This window comes from Mobula birostris, chromosome 5 (genome assembly GCF_030028105.1).
Source record: "Mobula birostris isolate sMobBir1 chromosome 5, sMobBir1.hap1, whole genome shotgun sequence".
In the NCBI taxonomy this organism is placed as follows: domain Eukaryota; kingdom Metazoa; phylum Chordata; class Chondrichthyes; order Myliobatiformes; family Myliobatidae; genus Mobula; species Mobula birostris.
Window position 1 is genome coordinate 84,739,071 of NC_092374.1, and position 22,639 is coordinate 84,761,709.

The window sequence follows — 22,639 nt, forward strand, 5'->3', positions numbered from 1 at the left end:
ATATTTAAGGCAAGAGGTTGATAGGTTCTTGATTAGTCAGGGCATGAAAGGATGAGGAGAGAAGGCAGGAGATTGGGGCTGAGAGGGAAATGGATCAGCCATGATGAAATGGCAAAGCAGACTCAATGGGAAAAATGGCTTAATTCTGCTCCTATATCTTATGGTGTTATGGTCATACTCCTCACATCCATGTACACATCCAAAGTTCTCGTAAATGTTGAAGTTGAATCCACATCCACCACATACTTGGCAGCTCATTCTACATCATTCTCTTAGTGAGGATTATCCTCATCATGTTCCCCTTAAACATTTCACTTTTCGTCCTTCACCCATGACCTCTTGTAGTCCTACCCAACCTCTGTGAAAAACACTGCTTGCATTTACCTTATCTTTACCCTTCAACATCTTGTATACCTCTATCAAATCTCCCCTCATTCTCCTACAGGGAATGAAGTCGTAACCTATTCAATCTCTTCCGATAACTCAGGGCCTCAAGTCCTGGCAACATCCTTGCAAATTTTCCCTGTATTCTTTCTATCTTATTGATTTCTTTCCTGTAGGTAGGAGACCGGAAGTGCACACAATACTCTAAATTAGGCCTCACCAAAATCTTACAGTATACAACTTCAACATAACATTCAATCTCCTGTACTCCATACATGGATTCATGAAGGCCAATGTGCTAAAAGATCTCTTTTTAACCCTATCTACATGTGATGCCACTTTCAAGGAATTATGGATCCGTATTCCCAGATTCCTCTGTTGTACCACACTGCTCAGTGCTCTACAGTTCACTGTGTAAGACCTACCCTGGATGGTCCACCTGAAGTGCAACATCTCACACTTGTCTGCATTAATTTCCACTTGCCATTTTTCTGTCCATTTTTCCAGCTGGTCCAGATCCCACTGCAAGCTTTGATAGCCTTCCTCGCTGTCCACTACACCCCCAATCTTGGTGACATCTGCAGACTTGTTGATCCAGTTATCCCCATTATCATCCAGATTATTGATATAAGTGACAAACAATAACAGGCCCAGCAGCTCACTATTAGTCACTGGCCTTCAGTCAGAGAGGCAACTATCTACTACCACTCAGGCTTTTCCACTAAGCTAATGTTGAATCAAATTTACTACCTCTTCCTGAATGCCAAGCAACTGAACTTTCTTGACCAACATCCCATGTGGGACCTTGCTAAAGCCCACATAGACAACATCTGCTGCCTTACTTTCATTAACTTTCCTGGTAACTTCCTCAAAAAACTTCATAAGATTGGATAGACGTAACTTACCATGCACAAAAGTTATGTTGACTATCTCTAATCAGTCACTGTCTACCCAAATATTTATACATCCAGTCCCTTAGAAAACATTCCAAATATTGTCTGGGACACCAAGTAGAACACATCTACTTTTCTTCAAGATAAAAATATTGGCCATGGATTCTTCTCTGTCCACTTGAGAAGGTAGACAGTACTTTAGCATCTTGTCTGAAAGTCAGTCCTCAGTACGACAATGAAATCTGGAATCACTAAATGGGTCAAGTCCATAACTTGATAAGAGGTGTTGGCCAGAAAGAACGACAGTCCACAAATCAGTGAATTCAAATGAATCAAGGACAGTGGAGAAGGCAGACCATTGTCTTTGTTCTTGCCATGAGGTCGAAGGAAATGGAGGCAGCCATTTTGTGAAGCTGCTCTGTATCCTCTGTTTTGTGAACTGAGGTTGTTTAGATTGATTAATGTTTTAAAGCAGACACAATGATGCTCCACATAATATGCTGGACTAGGGATCATTTCCATATAAGAAGTTATTTGTGACATGCAGATTTGGGAATATTAAGGTCTGTGCCTGCCCTGAGTGCTTCGAGCTGGGTACTGAAGAGAACAAAGAGTCATTAATTATCAGTTGTCACTTGTGGAATTAGGGAAATAAATGGACTGCGGCTTGATCAGAGCCAATAAGAAGGTGTTAAAGGTCGGTCAGATGACCCATAGCAAATAACACTGAAAAGCAACACTTGAATTGGGAAGCAATAAATATAAAAGCAGGCACTTTGGGTGCACTGGCAGCAATGACTCTCTACAGACCCACCATCATCAATGTGGAGTGCCCCAAGGACACATGAAGATTAAAAACAGGACCACAAGCAGAAACACCTTTTTACTGGTATTACCTTTTCTATTCTTTGGTTGTTCATGGAGGGACAGAAACTTTTTTGCAGGTATTAGGTGATGTAAATTCATGTCTTCTTCCATTGTGATAATTAAGGTACTTGTCGATAATTCCAGATTCTCTCTGTGCCTCCCTAATCATTATCACTAAGGGGCAATCCTTGTAATAGGGGGTTATAACAAATGGAAGATTGCACATTTGATGAAATTTCATATCTTACTTCTATAGACATGGAAAGCAATCTGCTCCCATCTCACACCAGAATGGAAATCAACTTTACCAGACAGAACCAGGTCAGTATGGAAGAGACTACAACTAAAGAATTCATGGTCCCTGAACATTTAATGTTGGTATATTTTAAGAAGTTGTCCTCTACTGTCAGGATAATGTAGAGACAGTTCTGTTCAGGGAGTAAACTCTTGTTGGATCTCTGTTTAACTTCTGATCCTTAGGGTTCTTCCAGGAATCAAGAATGGCAACCAGTCTTAATTCCAAGACATCAGTTTAATTTAGAGTACAAACAAATATACAAATACTAAACAAACTAAATAAAGAGCTGAGAAATTATGCTAAGAGGGGAATTAATCTAAGGGGTGTAAGGCAAAGGAATAAAGAAATAAAAGATGGTACTTCTGAAAAATCTATCACCTGTATAGATGAGATAAGGGTAATTCCTTAGATAGTGACAAATTAATTAATAGGTTACATAATTGAAACAATTTCATCACGTGGGTAATGTGCTAATAATCAGCCAATGAAAAATGAGAAAGGTGATAAACTGCTATACTACTTTCTGCCAGTGTGTGTGAAAAATACATGATTTTGTTAAAAAGTACAAATCCTATCAAAAGTATTATTTAAAAAAAACAGTAGTTTCCAACACCCTGTTAGCAGTTTAATACTAGAGAGAATTCTACACGGGGCTATGTGAGAGTTCTGTACTGCCGAGGTAGTAAAGAGGGATCTCGACACTATCTGGATAATGTAGGAGCTTGGTGCTGTCAGGGAAACAGAGGGAGAACTAATTTGGAAGGGTAACCTGGAAAAATCTCACAACTGGTTCAATGGTTTAACTTAATATCAGAGAATGTATACAGCATACGATCTGAAATTCTTACTCTTCACAGAGATCCATGAAACAGAAGAATAAAACCACAAAGAATGAATATCAGAAAACGTTAGAACCCAAAGCCCCCCTTCCCCCTCCCATGCACAAGTGGCAGAAAAAGCATCAACTCTCCCCGCCATTTGCTCCATCAAAAAGCATCAACCTACACTATCCACCATGCAAACAATAGCAAAGCATTTGTTATAACCCCCCCCCCCCAGAGACCATGATCTATAGTCCATCAAGAACCACTGACTATCCCAACACTCTGACATCTCAAACAGGCTCTCTCTCACTAGCGAGGGTAAGGGAGAGATCACCCCTATAACAGAGAGAGGGAGACCAGCAGCTCATTGTTTTGATGTTACAATATGCAGCTTTGCTTATTTGAGTTCCCCTGACTCAAGGGCCTTCTTTTGACAGCAGTGTACACTGATACCATGATGTCACAATCTTCCATGATATTTCAGTTGGCGACACCAGTGAAGCATTGGGTTGTACACTGGGCCACGCCCTGAAGGAACACATCTTCCAGGTCCCACCTGGAGATGTCGAAAACACCTGGCCAAGAGCGAGAACCACAGTTTGAGTGCAGCTGTAGATTACAGACTCCAACAGGACCCCAGCCACCTTGAAAAGGGAAGAAAAGAGACATTAAAAGAGAAGAAATTAAAAGTGTTTCATGAACAAACTGGAAGAGGTCGTCCAGGTCCACAGAAATCTCTGGTGCCATCTGTAGCTCCTCAGGTTCATATTGGAGGATTACGCTGTTCGGGTAACAGAGAGGGAGATATGTACTATAAGAGTACAGTAGAAGGAGGACTGCACTTCCAGAGTGAACTAGAATAAACTTTGTAGTATTGGGATCACAAAGAGAGTGCTCAGTGCTGTAGAGACAGTAAGGTACTATCAGGGTCTCTGATACGTCCATTGGTCAGGGTCAACCATGGATGTTGTATCCTAGCTGTCTAGATATGCAAAGCCAGGCAGTACAATATGGAGGGCAAGCTTCCTTCTCTCCACATATCTGGTAAACCCAAAGGAATAGCAGAGACTGATACTGTTTGGTACCAGGAGTTGTCAGTCAGCACTGAACTCAACATAGGACTGCCTTAGGGACTCCAGTTCTGGATTTTTCCCCTGGGGTTTACTCCCAAAGACTAACCCATGAGTGGGTATAACCGCAAGGCAGCAAAGGTTTGAGATCAGAGTTTTCCTTCTCCCAGATGAGCTGTCAACCATGGATGATAAGTCTCATCTGCCCGAAGTTACCTTCCTTTGCCACTTCTCCTGTCAGTGGAAATGGTTCCGCCGGACACAGTAGCTAAGCCACATTTGATGACTGATTGTTAGAGGCTATTTGAGGTGCATGCCACTGGGAGCATTTAATAGGTAGTGGAAACTTAGCCCCACTACCTCCTCTGGCTATGACAACCTTAAAGAACCTTTGATAGAATATTTGTTATAAAAATATCATGAGACATGGAATTGGGTCACAATTAAACAACAATCTTTATTTAATAGTGTTAAAAGGCTCATGTGTTTCATGTTCTTGTTCAATGCTAATGATAATGATTATATCTTACAGTGGTGTTAACAGCCTGTAATTTCAATGACAACACAAAACCATTCTGCGACTGGACCCAAGCAACAGGTGATAATGGAGACTGGAGACGAATAGCTGGGAAATCTCCAACACAGGGAACAGGCCCCCCCGGAGACTATCCGGATGGAAGTAAGGACATGTCCTTGTCTCTTCTTGCATTCTACAGAACACTGCTGCCTACACTGTGGTTCAAGAAGTTAGCAACTGGCTTTAGATGATGACTGCCAAATTTGGAGATGTGATCGTGTGACTTTCCACCTTTGAACTCCTATCCTATCAATCAGTCCATAAACAAGCTATTTCAAGAGACCAGCACCAAATTCAATGGTTCAATGGTTAAATTCAATATCAGAGAATGTACACAGTATGCAACCTGAAATTTTTACTCTTTGCAGACATCCACAAAACAGTAGAAAAACCCCAAAGAATGAATGACATAAAAATGTTAGAACCCCAAAGCTGCCCCTCACCCTCCCATGCACAAGCAGCAGCAAAGCATCAAACCCCCCCCCCCCCAATTTATTCCAGCAGGAAGTATCATCCCAACACCACCTTCAAGCAAGCAAAAGAAAAGCCCCTAAAGAGACCATGATCTAGATCCACCAAAACTACAGTCTATAACCCAGCACTTCTCAGTCTGCACCCCTGAGCAGAAGTGGAGCAGTGGTCATTAAATCAGCATTAAAAATAATGGCTGCCCTTTGTGCTGCGTAAGTACTGGATGTTGTTGTCCTTGCCTGAACATTGCACGCTAAGTCCTTTCTTAATACTCAGTGCAGTTCCCACCATTAGACTTACATCCCTCCATGTTTGCACAAGGTAACTGAGACAGCGTAGTGTAGGATGGTCACAATAGTGGCCACAAAACTAATTAGATTAGGCACTAATCTATTGAGTAATGTGCCATTGGGCAAGATATTACAGTCGAGCACCTCCACTCCATCCGCCAAAAGCGGAACTTCCTGCTGGCCAAACATTTTAATTCCCATTCCCATTCCTGTTTTGGCATGTCAGTCCATGGCCTCATGTTGTGCCATGATGAGACAACCCTCAGGGTGGAGGATCAACACCTTATATTCTATCTGAGTAGCCTCCAACCTGATGGCATGAATATTGATTTCTCCTTCTGGTAAAAACAAAATTCCCTGCTCTGACCCTCTTCTTCTACTCCCCACTTTGGCCTTTTACCTCTTCTCACTTGCCTATCACTTCCGCTTGGGTCCCCTCCTCCTTCCTTTCTCCTATGGTCCACTCTCCTCTCCTGTCAGATTCCTTCCTCTCCAGCTCTTTACCTTTCCAACCCATCTGGCTTCACCTTCTAGCTATCCTCCTTCACCCCTCCCCACTTCTTTATTCTAGCATCTCTCCCCTTCCTTCTCAGTCCTGATGAAGGGCCTTGGCCCAAAACGTTGACTGTTTATTCATTTCCATAGATGCTGCCTGTTCTGCTGACTTCCTCCAGCATTTTATAACCGTATAACCATATAACAATTACATCATGGAAACAGGCCATCTCGGCCCTTCTAGTCCATGCCGAACTCTTACTCTCACCTAGTCCCACCAACCTGCACTCAGCCCATAATCCTCCATTCCTTTCCTGTCCATATAGCTGTCCAATTTAACTTTAAACGATAACATTGAACCTGCTTCAACCACTTCTGCGGAAAGCTCATTCCACACAGCTACCACTCTCTGAGTAAAGAAGTTCCCCCTCATGTTACTCCTAAACTTTTGCCCTTTAACTCTCAACTCATGTCCTCTTGTTTGAATCTCCCCCACTCTCAATGGAAAAAGCCTAACCACGTCAACTCTATCTATCCCCCTCTTAATTTTAAATACCTCTATCAAGTCCCCCCTCAACCTTCTATGTTCCAAAGAATAAAGATCCAACTTGTTCAACCTTCCTCTGTAACTTAGGTGATGAAACTCAGGCAACATTCTAGTAAGTCTTCTCTGTACTCTCTCTATTTTGTTGACATCTTTCCTATAATTCGGTGACCAAAACTGTATACAATACTCCAAATTTGGCCTCATCAATGCCTCGTACAATTTCAACATTACATCCCAACTCCTATACTTAATGCTCTGATTTTTCAAGGCCAGCATACCAAAAGCTTTCTTCACCACCCTATCCACATGAGATTCCACCTTCAGGGAACTATGCACCTAGATTCCCTCTGTTCTACTGCATTCTTCAATGCCCTACCATTTACCATGTATGTCATATTTTGATTAGTCCTACCAAAATGTAGCACCTCACATTTATCAGCATTAAACTCCATCTGCCATCTTACAGCCCACTCTTCTAACTGGCCTAAATCTCTCTGCAAGATTTGAAAACCTACTTCATTATCCACAACTCCACCTATTTTAGTATCATCTGCATACTTACTCATCCAATTTACCACCCCTTCATCCAGATCATTAATGTATATGACAAATAACATTGGACCCAGTACAGATCCCTGAGGCACACCACTAGTCACCAGCCTCCAATCTGACAATCAGTTATCCACCACTACTTTCTGGCATCTCCCATCCAGTCACTGCTGAATCCATTTTACTACTTCAATATTAATACCTAACAATTGAACCTTCCTAACCAACCTTCCCTGTGGGACCTTGTCAAAGGCCTTACTGAAGTCCATATAGACAACATCCACCGTTTTACCCTCGTCAACTTTCCTGGTAACCTCTTCAAAAAATTCAATAACATTTGTCAAACATGACCTTCCACATACAAATTCATGTTGACTGTTCCTAATCAGACCCTGTCTATCCAGATAATTATATATACCATCCCTAAGAATACTTTCCATCAATTTACCCACCACTGACGTCAAACTCACAGGCCGATAATTGCTAGGTTTACTCTTAGAACCCTTTTTAAACAATGAAACAACATGAGCAATACACCAATCTTCCGGCACCATCCCCATTTCTAATGACATTTGAAATATTTCTGTCAGAGCCCCTGCTATTTCCACACTAACTTCCCTCAAGGTCCCAGGGAATATCCTGTCAGGACCCGGAGACTTATCCACTTTTATATTCCTTAAGAGCTCCAGTACTTCCTCTTCTTTAATTATCATAGTTTCCATAACTTCCCTACCTGTTTCCCTTATCTTACACAATTCAATATCCTTCTCCTTAGTGAATACGGAAGAAAAGAAATTGTTCAGAATCTCCTCCATCTCTTTTGGCTCCACACATAGCTGTCCACTCTGATTCTCTAAGGGACCAATTTTATCCCTCACTATCCTTTTGCTATTAATATAACAGTAGAAACCCTTGGTATTTATTTTCACCTTACTTGCCAAAGTGACCTCATATCTTCTTGTAGCTTTTCTAATTTCTTTCTTAAGAATCTTTTTACATTCTTTATATTCCTCGAACACCTCACTTACTCCATGCTGCCTATATTTAATGTAGATAACTCTCTTTTTTCAAACCAAGTTTCCAATATCCCTTGAAAACCATGGCTCTCTCAGACTTTTAACCTTTCCTTTCAACCTAACAGGAACATAAAGATCCTCTACCCTCAAAATTTCACCTTTAAATGACCTCCATTTCTCAATTACCTTCTTCCCATAAAACAAATTGTCCCAATCCACTCCTTCTAAATCCTTTTGCATCTCCTCAAAGTTAGCCTTTCTCCAATCAAAAATCTCAACCCTGGGTCCAGATCTATCCTTCTCCATAATCATACTGAAACTAATAGTATTATGATCATTGGACCCGAAGTGCTCCCCAACACAAACCTCTGTCACCTGATCTATCTCATTCCCTAACAGGAGATCCAACAATTTTGTGCCTGTTGATTAAGATATTATAGTATCTCTGCATGGAACATTACTAATGACATATTAACAAACAATAAGCCAAGTTATGATGTTGATGTTGTTCACTGAATGGCGTAACATTGGGTGAGGTGCTATTAAAATATTTATTCCATTAATAGTCGACCTATATACTTTTGTGGTAATATATCACAAAGGAAGCATTTTTGATTCTGCAGAGATTTGGCATGACATCAAGAACTTTGACAAACTTCTATAGATGTATAGTGAAGAGTATATGGACTGGCTGGTATGGAAACACCAATGCCTTTGAATGGAAAATCCACAAAAGGAAGTAGATTCAGCCCAGTACATCATGGGTAAAGCCCTCCCAACCATTGATCACATCTACAACAGAAACTATAAGTGCAACAGAATGCTGTTGTAGGAAAACAGCATCTATTATCAGAGAACTCCACCACCCAGGTCAGGCTCTCTTCTTGCTGCTGCCATCAAGAGTCTTAGGACTCACACCACCAGGTTCAAGAACAGTTACTATCTCTTAGCCATTAAGCTTTTAAATAAAAGGGTATGACTACACTCACTTTCCCATCCATTGAGATCTTCCTACAACCAATTATCTCACTTTAAGGACTCTTTATTTCATTATCTCATGTTCTCGTTATTTATTGCTATTTATTTATATTTACATTTGCAAAGTTTGTTGTCTTCTGCACTCTGGTTGATCTTTCATTGATCCTGTTCCAGTTACTCTTCTATAGATTTGCTAAGCATGCCCACAGGAAAATGAATCCCAGGGATGTATGTGGTGACATATGTACTTTGATAATAAAATTTACTTTGAACTTTGGTTGGAAATTCCTATTTACCAATTGAACCAATGCTTTCACTGCCAAGATAGCATCATGTGAGGCAACTCTGATCTGAACAATAGTGGGCAATTGACATTCTGACCTATCATTGGGCAGGAGAAGACTTTAAACCATCTTCTCATTCTATTCAATGTACCTCCAAAAGAAGAAATAATGAATATTATTTCAGAATCACAACCACGAGAAGCTGAAGATGTAAATTTCAATGGTATAGGTGTATCTCTCCTATCGAAGAGAATGGTCAAAGCAGGGATCAAAGTAAGCTGCAGAGAGTGGTAAACTCAGTCAGCTCCATCATGAGCACTAACCTCTGTAGTGTCCAGGACATTTTTGAAGAACGATGCCTCAGAAAGGCAACATCCATCATTAAGAACCCCATCATCCGCATTTCATTGCTACCAACAGGAAGGAGGTAAAGAAGTCTGAAGGCACACAGTCAGCGATTCATGAACAGTTTCTTCCCCTCTGCCATCTGATTTCTGAATGAACATTGAACCCATACTTTTTAAATTCCCATTTTTGCACTAATTATTTAATTTAACTACTTAATATAGTAGGCAGCCGTCGATCCCAGGAGATCATGGGTTTGTGCCTCTGGTGGACTGTGTCCTCTCCAGGGCGCAAGCCTGGGTGGGAAGATTTGAAGAACTGGCTGTTGCCCATGCATGTCACTGATGTGATGTAGTCCAAGGTAAGGGCAAGTGCCAAAACAGCTTGGCACCAGTGTCATTGCAGAGGTTGCCAGAGTGAAGTTGTAAGCAAGATCAAACTGCCTCAGGGACCCCGGCTCTGGATTTCTTCCTCGGAGTTTACTCCCAAGGCCTTTCCCATGGGCGGGTATGGCTGCAAGGCAGCGGAGGTTTAAAATCAGAGTTTTCCTTCTCCTAGGTGGGCTGCCGTCCAAGGCTGATGTGCCCAACCTGCCTGAAACAACTGGTTTTGAGGCGCCGGTGGTCCACCTTTGCCCCTTCTCCCGACAGTAGAAACAGTTCCGCTGGGCCTAGTAGCTAAGCCACACGTGAAGGTCAGGAGTTGGACTAGGTTGTCAGAGGTTGTTAGAGTCGCACGCCATTTGGAGCACTTTATAGGTAGTGGGAGCTTATCCCCACTACCACTCCTGGCGATGACAACCTTAGGAGCCACTTAATATAACCATTTAATGCTATTTAATGAAAAACCATGAATTACACTATATATATAATTCATGACTTTTTTCTATTATTATGTATTGCATTGTACTGCTGCCACAAAGTCTACAAATTTCACAACATATGTCGTGATATTAAATTTGATTCTGATTCTGATTCCATTGCAGACGGTTATTACATCTATCAAGAAGCTGATGACTTCAGTAAAGGTCAGTTTGTGAGGCTGGACAGTCCGACACTGGCAGTGTCTGGGGAAGTGTGTGTGGAATTCCAGTACTACATGTATGGGGCAGATTCTGATAATGCTCTGAAGGTATATCTGAAGGATTCTTCCACTGAAAAGGAGATGATATGGAGTAAAACTGGCTTTCAGAGTCCATCCTGGCTACATGGAACGATTGACCACTCATTCAAGACCCCAACAAATATCAAGGTAAGGGTTCTTAGAGTGGATTATTCCCCAGTACAAGCTCCCATATTGAATTCTATTCAGATACTACAGTTGTTGATATGAGGTTTTTCTTCTCCCCTTTATACCACGGGCATTTAGGGCAGCAATGAAGGTCCTCCACCTCTGCCTGTCCATACTGTTGCACACAGATATAGAAAGATTCTTCATCGTTGTTTCCTTAACAGTTTAGTTTTACCAGTCAGGGTTGTTCGCCCTGAGCTGTACCACCAAACCTGGAGGACAGGTGGACCACTCTTAGTCCGGCCTCTACCCTTTGACCCATTCAGCATGAGTGACCCTACCAAGAGCCAAAACACAAGGCCCTAACTCCAGTCAACATTGCTCTCCAGGTCGTTGAGGCACTCAAGCCTCCAAACCCTACGTCAATGTTGTGGTCCTCTTGGAAGCGATATGAGTAGTGTACCAATAAATGAGGTACCTTTGAATAATACACTGGGCTGGATACTGAGTGAGGTTCCAATAAGTAAATACAAAAGAGAATTTTATTGGGAAATCCAACAGCTATTCCAACAACTTTAAACTAATACTTGACTTGAAATAATATCCTATTCCTTTTGGGCAGCTGGTTGGCGATATGTCTCCATTAAATGACGTGTCAGGAGCTCCTTCCCTCCACAAGCCTTGGGGAAGGCTTAGCCTTTGCACCCACCCACCCACCCTTCACCAAATTAGGGTCATGTGAAGCCACGGGAGCAGACGGTGGATGGTCGTATGAGCAGTTGGTACATATCACAAGTCCTGGTTATGTGACCACTGACGCCAGACAGACAATCTCTGAAGAGTATTGACCAAGATTGTTCTTGGCAAGTTTTTCGACAGAGGTGGTTTTCCAATACCTTCTTCTGGGCAGTGTCTTTACAAGACAGGTGACCCCAGCTGGGGTCACCTGTCTTGTAAAGACACTGCCCAGAAGAAGGTATTGGAAAACCACCTCTGTCGAAAAACTTGCCAAGAACAATCTTGGTCATGGAAAGACCATAATCGCCCACGTTACATAGTAATGATGATGATGTACAAGGATACTGTGAAAGCTTTTGTTTATGACCCATGCAGGCAGATTAGAAAGGGTTCTAAAATTAATAAAAATTACAAGGAGAAGGCAGGAGAATGTGGTTGAGAGGAATAATAAATCAGCCATGATCGCCCACGTCATACGACACGGCACAAAACAAATAAATATCCAATCAGAATTGGGTTTATATCACCGGCATATGTTGTGAAATTTGTCGACTTTGTGGCAGCAGTATAATGCTTTGCAAAATAACAGAAAACAAACTGTGAATTATAGAGGAAAAAAATATATATATATAATAGTTAAATTAAATAAGTAGCGCAATAATAGAAATTTTAAAAAGTAGTGGAGTAGTGTTCATGGGTTCAATATCCATTTAGAAATTGGAAGGCAGAGAGAAAGAAGCTGTTCCTGAACCATTGAGTGTGTGTCCTCAGGCTTCTGTACCTCCTCCCTGATGGTAGCAAAGAGAAGAGGGCGTGCCCTTGGTGATGGGTGTCCTTAATGATGGACACTGCCTTTTTGAGACATCACTCCTTCAAAATGTCTCGGAGGCCAGTGCTCATGATAGAGCTGACTGAGCTTACAACTCTCTGCAGCTTACTTCGATCCTGTACAGTAGACCCCCTCCCCCATAGCAGACTGTGATGCAGCCAGTTAGAAAGCTCTCCATGGTATATCTATAGAAATTTTTGAGTGTTTTTGAAGACATACCAGATCTTCTCAACTCCTAATGAAATACAGACACTGTTGTGCTTTTTTTGTAGCTGCATCGATATGTTGGGTCCAGGTTAGATCCTCAGAGATATTGACACCCAGGAACTAGAAATTACTCACTCTCACCACTTCTATTCCCTCGATGAGGACTGGCGTGTGTTTCCTCATCTTACCTTTTCTGAAGTCCACAATCAATTCTTTGGTCTTCCTGAAGTTGAGTGCAAGGTTGTTGCTATACCACCCAATAGCTGATATATCTCACTCCTGTACACCCTCTCATCACCATCTGATACTCTGACAATGGTTGTATTATCAGCAAATTTATAGATGACATTTGAGCTGGACCTATCTAACCACAAAGTCATGGGTGTAGAGAGAGTAGAGAAGTGGGCTAAGCACACTTCCTTGAGATGTGCCACTGTTGATTATCAGCAAGGTGGAGATGTTAGCCCACAGCTCTGATCAAAAAGCTCCAGAACCTGGGTCTCTGCACGTCCCTGCACAGACTGTGGTCTTCCAGTGAGGAAGTCAAGGATCCAGTTTCAGAGGGAGTTACGGAGACCCAGATTCTTGAGCTTTTTGATCAGAACTGTTGGAATGATGGTGTTAAATGCTGAGTTGTAGTCAATCACAGCATCCTGACATTATTTTATTATTGTCCTTGGACAGTAATTCTATCCAAAACTTACTGTATTATTCTGTGGACTTGTACCAGTTGTGTTTTACATCATTCCTCCAATACGGTAGGTTATCTTTGAATCTGTTCGAGGCTCCACTGCATCAAGTGACTCAGCTGTGGATAATATCAAGATCAGGACTGGATCCTGCTCGGTTAAGTTACCTTCCAGAAATACCTTAACTTTCTTTTACCCTCCTCGAACAAAGCAATCATCCTCATCCAACTCCCTCTTGGATCCAAGGTCTAATCTTGCTACTTTCTCATTCCCAGAGCCTATTTCCAATTGAATTAGCAGCTGATCCAACTTTCTTTCAGGAGTTTACAGATTGGATTTTACTCAAATTATCACCCCCACCTACTTTATTTCAGGAACTTCAACCACTTTACCTTTAATCATCTATTTTCAAAGTAAGAATATTTTAAGACATTTTAAACATCCTTATCCTAGTTTCAGGGTTACGAGCTAGCTCTTTCGATCTTCCTGATGCCTCTGTGTTGACTCTGATATTATTCTGTCTGCACAGTGCCTAAAGAGAAGGAAAGATATACTGGCTTTGGAGGTGGTGCAGAGGAGGTTCACCAGATTGATTCCAGAGATGAGGAGGTTAGACTATGAGGGATCACCTGGGGCTTTACTTGCTGGAATTCAGAAGGAGAGGAGATCTTATAGAAACATACAAAATTATGAAAGAGGTAGTTAAGATGGAGGCAGTAAAGTTGTTTCCACTGGTAGGTGAGACTAGAACTAGGGGACATAGCCTCAAGATTTGAGGAAGTAGATTTAAGACGGAGATGAGGAGGACCTGCTTCTCCCAGAGAGTGGTGAATCTGTGGAATTCTCTGCCCAATGAAGCAGTGAAGGATACCTCAGTAAATATATTTAAGACCAGGTTGGATAGATTTTTGCAAAGTAGAGGAATTAAGGGCTATGGGGAAAAGGCAGGTAGGTGGAGATGAGTCCATGGTCAGTTATTGAATCGCGGAGCAGGTTCGACGGGCCAGATGGCCTACTCCTGTTCCTAGTTCTTAAGTTCTTATGTTCAATGTGTGGTCACAACACTGACCCTTACTGGGATTTATAACAAATGGTACATTGGTGTAACTTTGCAATTGCTTTTGGATAAATTGTCATACCAAGACCTCATCTGCTTTATTGGGTACACATAAATAATCAAAAATGTAATGTTGAGACTTTAGAAAGCACTGGTGAGGCCTCACTTAGAATACTGTGAGAAGTTCTGGGCCCCTTATCTAAGAAAGGATGCGCTGATTTTGGAAAGGACCCAAAAGAGGTTCACGAAAATGATTCTGGGATTGAAAAGGTTGTCATATGAAGAGTGTTTGATGGCTTCGGGCCTGTACTCACTGGAATTCAGAAGAATGAGAACAGACGAGTATTGACAACAGCTGAGGGTAGGGGTGGAGGCCACCCATTTTGTAAAGACACTGCCCAGAAGAAAGCAATGGCAAGCCACTTCCTGCAGAAAAATTTGCCGAGAACAATCAAGGTCATGATACCATCATCGCTTGTGTCATACGACACAGCTCATAATGACGATGATGAGAGAATAAGTTCTGTAATGCAATGTTAGTGATAACTATTCTCCCTGTAGCATTAACTTGAAGGATGAGGATAAATTTACCTTTCTTTGCCCCAAAACAGATTGTATTACCAGCTGCAACTTTGATGAGTATGATAATCTTTGTGGTTGGACCAATGAACAGAATCCACCCCTGGTGCCCTTCGATCAATGGACTGGACAGACAGATACAGAGAACTCTGGACCAGATGACGACTACTCCAAACCTGGACGTAAGGAACCCATAATTCAAATCACAATGTTAATGTCTATGCAATTTTAAACGAACAATTACTTTAGGGAGTTAGATAAAAATGGAATTCAAAATGAAAACGTGAATCGACACATCACATGATTAAAACTGTAGGTGTAGGAAACACTCATTGGACCTGATGAAGGATCTTCGACTTGAATCGTTAACTGTTTCGCTTTCCAATGATACTGCCTAAACACTGTTGTTTCTAGAACATTTTTAAGTTTGTGTCACATGATTGCTATTTGCAAAATTAAAATGCCTCCAAGGCAAGTGCTTCCATTTTGTATGCCAATTATTTTTCATAACAATGACCCTTTAATCAGCTATGTCTGAAAACGTTTTCTTAAATTTATTAATCAACCTATTTTGGCTGTGAATGAGAAATTATTTGAATGAGAAAAGGTTACCTGCTAACCTAACCCACTCATTGAGATTGAGTGTGGAATAGGCTTTTCTGGCTCTTTGAGCCTCACCACCCAGCAATCCCCCAATTTAACCCTAGCCTAACCACAGGACAATTTACAATGACCGATTAATCCACTAACTGGTACATCTTTGGACAGTGGGAGCAAACCAGAGCACCCGGAGGAAACCCACAGCACGACAGGGACATAGAAGAGTACAGCACAGGAACAGGCCATTCAACCCACAGTGGTGTGCTGAACCAGCTAAGAAGCAAATCAAAAAAACCCAAACACTCCTCCATACACCATGTCCATATCCCTCCATCTTCCATCACATGCCTATCGAACGTACAAACTCCTTACAGGCAGCGGTGAGAATTCAACCTGGGTTGTCTTTACTGTAAAGCACTACAATACCCTCCAGGTTTCCATGTTTTTGGACACTAAAGGAATCAAGAGTTACAAGATTAATGTAGAGAAATGGTGCTGAGATAATGGATTACATTCTATTGAATGGCAAAACAGACTAGAGGGGCTGAACAGCCTTAAATTCTTTCTTTTGTAACACAGATCTTCTTTGTGTGGTTGCTAAGTGGTTACATACTTCCAGATTTGACACCTTTCATTTCGTTCTTTACTACAGTTGGTTACTACATGTTGATGGATTCAACTTTCACCAATCCTGGTGACCGATCGCACTTGAGAAGCCCAATGGTTCATTGCAATGATTGCCTGACATTGAGGTTCCACTATTTCATGTATGGAACAGCAACTAAAATGGAGCTAAATGTTTATGCAGTGAAGCAAGGCAAGTACTCAACAGGTTTGAGAGGTCGGAGCAGGGTTGTACTGAATTAGACAGCAAGGAAAGAGACACTAATGCCTTTGAACAGAAAATCCTACAAAAGTTAGTGGATTTGGCCCAGTACATCACAGGTAAAGCCCTCCCCACTATTGAGTACATCTCCATGAAGCATTATCGCAGGAAGGCAACATCCATCATCAGGGACCTCCACCACACAGGTCATGCTCTTTTCTTGCTGCTGCCACCAGGTAGAAAGTACAAGAGCCTCAGGACTCACACCAAGAACAGTTACCCAGAATCATCAAGCTCTTGAACAAAAGGATATAACTACACTCACTTTCCCATCCACTGAGATGTTCCCACAACCAATGATCTCACTTTAAGGACTCCTTATCTCATTATCTCATGTTCTCATTATTGATTGCTATTTATTTATATTGGCATTTGCACAGTTTGCTGTCTTCTGCACTCTGGTTGATCTTTCATTGATCCTGTTATAGTTACTATTCTATAGATTTGCTGAGTATGCCCACAGGAAAATGAATCTCAGGGTTGTATGTGGTGACATGTGTACTTTGATAATAAATTTACTTTGAGTTCATTCAGTCCTTTGTCGATCTGTTGCCTCTCTATTGGGCACCATTTTACAAGTTGCACCACATGACTTGTGGCCCACAAATACTCCACTCTCTCCAGTGCTCCTGATTCCGTTAACCCGCACTATGGTCTAGCAGCTGGAAAGTACCATCACGGTGGGACTGTTCATCAAAATCAACCCCTGTCAGGCTGTCCAATTCCGATGTTTCTCTGATTCTGTTCCACTCTATATATCAACAACAATGTACTCATATACTTATTGAACTGGTCTATAACCAGAAGAAGGAAGGTGGTACAGGAGCCTCACATCTCACACCACCAGGTTCAGGAACAGTTATTACCCCTCAACCACCAGGCTCTTGAACCCAAGGGGACAACTTCACTCAAGTTCACTTACCCTATACTGAAATGTTCCCACTACCAACAGAATCACTTTCAAGGACTTCATTTCATGTTCTCAAAATTTATTGCTTATTTATTATTATTATTTCTTCTTTTTGTATTTGCACAGTTTGTTGTCTTCTGTACTTTGGTTGAACACCCTAGTTGGGTGGTCTTTCATTGATTCTGTTATGGTTACTATTCTATGGATTTGCTGATTATGCCCACAAGAACATGAATCTCAGGGTTGTATATGGTGACATATTATGTACTTTTAATTTTGAACTTTGATCCCCCTCCTCACAACCCTCACCGCCTCCCAGCTTTGTATCATCAGCAAGCTTGGATATAGCACACTGTGTCTCCTCTTCCGCTCATTGACATGGGTTATGAACAACCAGAGTCTCAGCAACTTTCAATCAAAGGCCCCTCTGTCCAGAACAAAATCCCTCTTTGGGCCTATAGAAGTCTCCCAGTTTCTTAATCTGTCCAGCGTGGATGCTCATCACACCAGCCTCATATTCATCTATTTTAGAGAATGGAGAACATAGAAGAATACAGCACAGGAACTGGCCATTCGGTCCACAATGTTGTGCCAACCCAGCCAAAAAGCAAATCAAAAACACTCAAACACTAATCCCTCCTACATACACCATGTCCATATCCCTCCATCTTCCTCACATCCATGTGTCTACCTAAACCTTTTAAAAGCCCTTATGTATTTGTTTCTACCACCATACCAGGCAGCGCCTTCCAGGCATCTACCACATTCTGAGTAAAAAATTTACCCCTCACATCCCTGTTGAACCTATCCCCTCTCACCTTCAATGCATGCCCTCTGTTATGAGACATCTCTACCCTGGGAAACAGATAAACTCCCTGTCCACCCTACCTATGCCTCTCATAATCTTGTAAACCAGGCAGCATCCTGATAAACCTCTTCTTCACTCTCTCCAAAGCCTCAACATCCTTCCGATAGTGGGTTGACCAGACTGTATACAATACTCCAGATGTGGCCTAACTAGAGTTTTATAAAGCTTCTTCAACTTATTCTGTGTTTTGATCAACAGGAGATAAATTGGGCCGTCCACTCTTCTCCCTCATTGGAAACCAAGACCAAGGCTGGAAACTGGCTAAAGCCACTTACAGAGGGAAAGCTCAAGTTCAGGTGGGTCCACACTCCACGCATGCTTCACATTCCACAGTATGCTTCTGTCGGTCACGGATGTTGCATCCTAGCTCTCCAGGTACACAAGCCAGGTCAGTACAACATGGAGAGCAAGCTGTTGCCCATGTAGCAAGATCCCCCCTCTCCATGCATCTGATGAACCCAAAGGAACAGCAGAGACCAATACAGTTTGGCACCAGCAGCATCACAGGAGTTGCCAGTCATCGTTGAAGTCAATGTAGGACTGGGTTAGGGACTCCAGCTCCAGATTTCTTCCCTGTGGGTTTACTCCCTAAGCCTTTGCCATGAGTAGGTATAGGCACAAAGCAGCAGAGGTTTGAGATCAGAGCTTTCCTTCTCCTAGGTGAGCTGTTAACCATGGCCTACGAGTCCCTTCTACCTGAAGCAATAGGTTTTAAGGCACCAGCAAACCTGCCTTTGCCCCTTCTCCTGTCAGTTGAAACAGTTCCGTCAGGCTCACTAGCTAAACCACAGGTGAAGGCCAACAGCTGGGCTTGGTTGTCAGAGGCTCTCTGGGGCACATGCCACTGGGAGCATTTAATAGGTAGAGTGAGCTTGTTCCCATGACCACCCCCGGCTATGACAACCTCAACGAACCAGCTGCATTAACGCGGAGAAGATAAAGGAATAACTTCCTTAGAAAAAGATGTGGTTCCTTAGTGTTTGTGCCCCAAGAACCTGAGCAGATCTTAAAATGTTCACTTCACCAATGGGCCTCAGGTTTGGCATTGAGAAAACAAAGAACAAAATAAAGGCTGAAGAATGTTAAAAGGCCTCTAGCTTCGTGGTGGGATCAAGAGATGCAGGGAAAAGATTATCCATTTGTAGAAAGCAGAGCTGGGAGAATATGGAGGGGAAAATGGGAAGGAGAAGGTTGAGAAATTCAGATATATACAGTCAGTGGAATTGAAAGATATGGAATCAAATCCAATCAAAATCAAATCAAGTTTAATTACCATTCAACCATACATGGACACAGCCGAGCAAACCAGTGTTTGTCTGGGGCCACGGTGAAAAACATAACCAGTACATTCAAAATAGCAAGCAAAAAAACACGTAGTCACTGATAAAACATTATACTGTATATGTCTAAGACTCTGAGAGACATGTGAGATTCTGGCAAGGAGAATGAGGGGCATCTGGAGAAGGTGGGACTGAGGGATATTATAAGTAGATGGGACTGAGAAATTTGGGAGAAAGTAGAATTGAAGGTTTTTAAAATTTTATTGAGATATAGCACGAAGCAGGCCCTTCTGGCCCTTCAAACCGCAACACCTTGCAACCTCCGGTTTTATCCCAGCCTAATCGTGGGACAATTTAGGATGACCAATAACCTACCATCCGGTGTCGCTTTGGACTGTGGGAGGAAACCCATGCCCTCACAGGAAGATGCATGATAAAAGTTTATAAAGCAGACATCCCACCTCTCCCGGAAGTTCCGGGAGTCTCCTGCATATTGATAGTGGCTTGCTGACGCCTGCAAATTATGTACAATATCCCGGAAATTCAATTTTTTGAGACCGAGCAAGAGGCAGAGAGAAGAGAGCAAGAGTGAAAGACAGAGTGAGAGAGAGAGCGAGAGAGAGAGAGAGAGAGAGAGAGAGAGACAGAGAGAGAGTGTGAGAGTGCACGAGGAAGAGCACACGCGCCATGGCAGAGTGTTCCAAAAAAAGAAAATATAAAACATACTTCACCCCAGACTACACTAAAGTGTACCCCTGCCTAATAGGAATCAAAAATAATGACAGTGTTGCTCACTGCACTGTTTGCAACAGTGACTTTTCTATTGCCCATGGTGGGTTAAGACTAAAAGACATGTTGAGGTGAGTTTAACAGGTGTCATTCGTTCATTAGCATAGCTAAAGTTATTTAAACTAGCTGGCTAGCTGCTAAGGAGCTACTCTATTGCAGACATCCCACCTCTTTCTGGAAGTTCCGGGAGTCTCCCGCAAATTGATGGTGCTACCTCCCTGAAATGAGTTTTTGCACGGTGGGATGTCTAATAAAGCCAATTGACGAGGATGCTGTTTTTCCCTATTCTAATGGGGAATAATTAACACTGTGAATTAATTCAACAAAACCAGTACAGTATAAAGGAACTCACTGAACCATGCATTCCCTTGCAGTTTGTTATTGAAGCAGTCCGTGGGGAGACTCCAAAGTCTGACATCGCAGTGGACAGTGTGTGTATTGCAAGATGCCAACAAGGTTAGATTGATTCCCCAATATTTAATAAAATGTTAATGCAGAACCTCTATTAAATGCAGGAGGTATCACACAATATATACCAGAGCACTGTATGCATTCTAGTACAGCTACAACACTCAACATCATCCAGCACTTAGAATATTGCCCACAAGAAAAACACCATACTGTATATAATGGGTCAATTAAATTCTTTGAAGTATATTCGGTCAAACCTTTGGAAGATATTGTTAAGAATGCAATCAAAAGGTGCTTATTCATTAATAACATGTTCACTAAATCCTACCACTAAACACATCCTTACCTACACCCCCTCTCTGGATTCCACAGGGATCACTCCCTCGGTGATTCCCTTGTCCACTCGTCTCTTCCCCACTAATTTCCTTCTCAGCACTTATCCCTGCAAGTGCCCCAACAGCTACACCTACTCACTCACCTCCTCCCTTACCTCCATTCAGGGACACAAACAGTCCTTCCAGGTGAGGCAACCTGTGAAGCTGCTGGTGTCGTCTAATGCGTTCCGGAATCCAGATGCAGCCTACTCTATGTTGATGAGACCCGTCGTAAATTGGGGGACCACTTTGTCGATCACCCCTACTTCATCCACCAAAGGTGGAACTTCCTGGTTGCAACATAGTTTAATTCCAGTTCCCATTCCCATTCTGACATGTGTCAAGATGAAGCCACCCTCAGGGGGGAGGAGCAACACCTTATATTCCATCTGGGTAGCCTCCAACCTGATGGCATGAATATCGACTTCTCCTTCAAGTTAAAACAAAATTCCCTCTCCCTCCCCTCTTCTCCTATTCCCCCTTTGGCCTCTTACCTCCTCTCACCTGCCTATCGCCTCTCCTTTACCTTTCCCACCCACCTGGCTTCACCTATCACCTTCTAGCTATCCTCCTTCCCCTCCTCCAACCTCCTTACTGTGTCACCCCCCTTCCTGCTCAGTCCTGAAAAAGGGTCTCAACCCAACACATCGAATCTTTACTCTTTTCCATAAATGCTGCCTGACCTGCCGAGTTCCTCCAGCTTTTGTGTAGCTTAAACCGATTACTTATTATTAGACTTTGAGAGGCCAATTGGTCTCAATCAAAAATGTCATAAAATTCCTCCCTAATTCCCCCTCAATCCCAATATACGTTACTCAGCCCACTAATTCCGACTGGCAACTCCTCCAGCAGTTTGTGTTTTTTTTTTGGCTCCAGATTCCAACAACTGCAGACTCTTGTGTTCCAAGGAAAATAGATTTCCGCTGGAAATCTAAAGCAACATACAAGTCAGGTGGGTGGGAAAGGTAAAGTGCTGGAGAGGGAGGAATCGGATAGGGAAGGAGAGAGAACCATAGGAAAAAGGGAAGGATGGATCCCAATGTAGAGTAATAGGCAGGTGAGAAGAAGTAAAACATCAGAGTGGAGAATATTGCAGGGGGAATGTGTTTACCAGAAGGTGAAATCGATATTTGTGCAATCAGGTAGGAGGTATCCAGATTGAACACAAGGTGTTGTTCCTCCACCCAGAGGGTGGCCTCATCTTGGCACAAGAGGGAGCCTTGAACTGATACTTCAGAATGGGAATGGGAAAGGGAATTAAAACTTTTGCCCACCGGGAAGTCCCACTTTTGGCGGATGGAGCG

The 22,639-nt window shown here is 42.4% G+C and overlaps 1 protein-coding gene across 1 annotated transcript in view; it reads left to right on the forward strand.

Moving 5' to 3' along the window:
- The window catches only part of zanl (zonadhesin, like), a 245,673-nt gene that overhangs the window by 27,458 nt on the left and 195,576 nt on the right, over window positions 1–22,639 (forward strand). Inside the window, exons 2-4 of the mRNA XM_072259463.1 lie at window positions 10,874–11,062; window positions 15,250–15,399; window positions 16,470–16,649. Coding sequence (XP_072115564.1) covers window positions 10,874–11,062; window positions 15,250–15,399; window positions 16,470–16,649 — 519 coding nt within the window. The remainder of the gene's footprint in view (window positions 1–10,873; window positions 11,063–15,249; window positions 15,400–16,469; window positions 16,650–22,639) is intronic.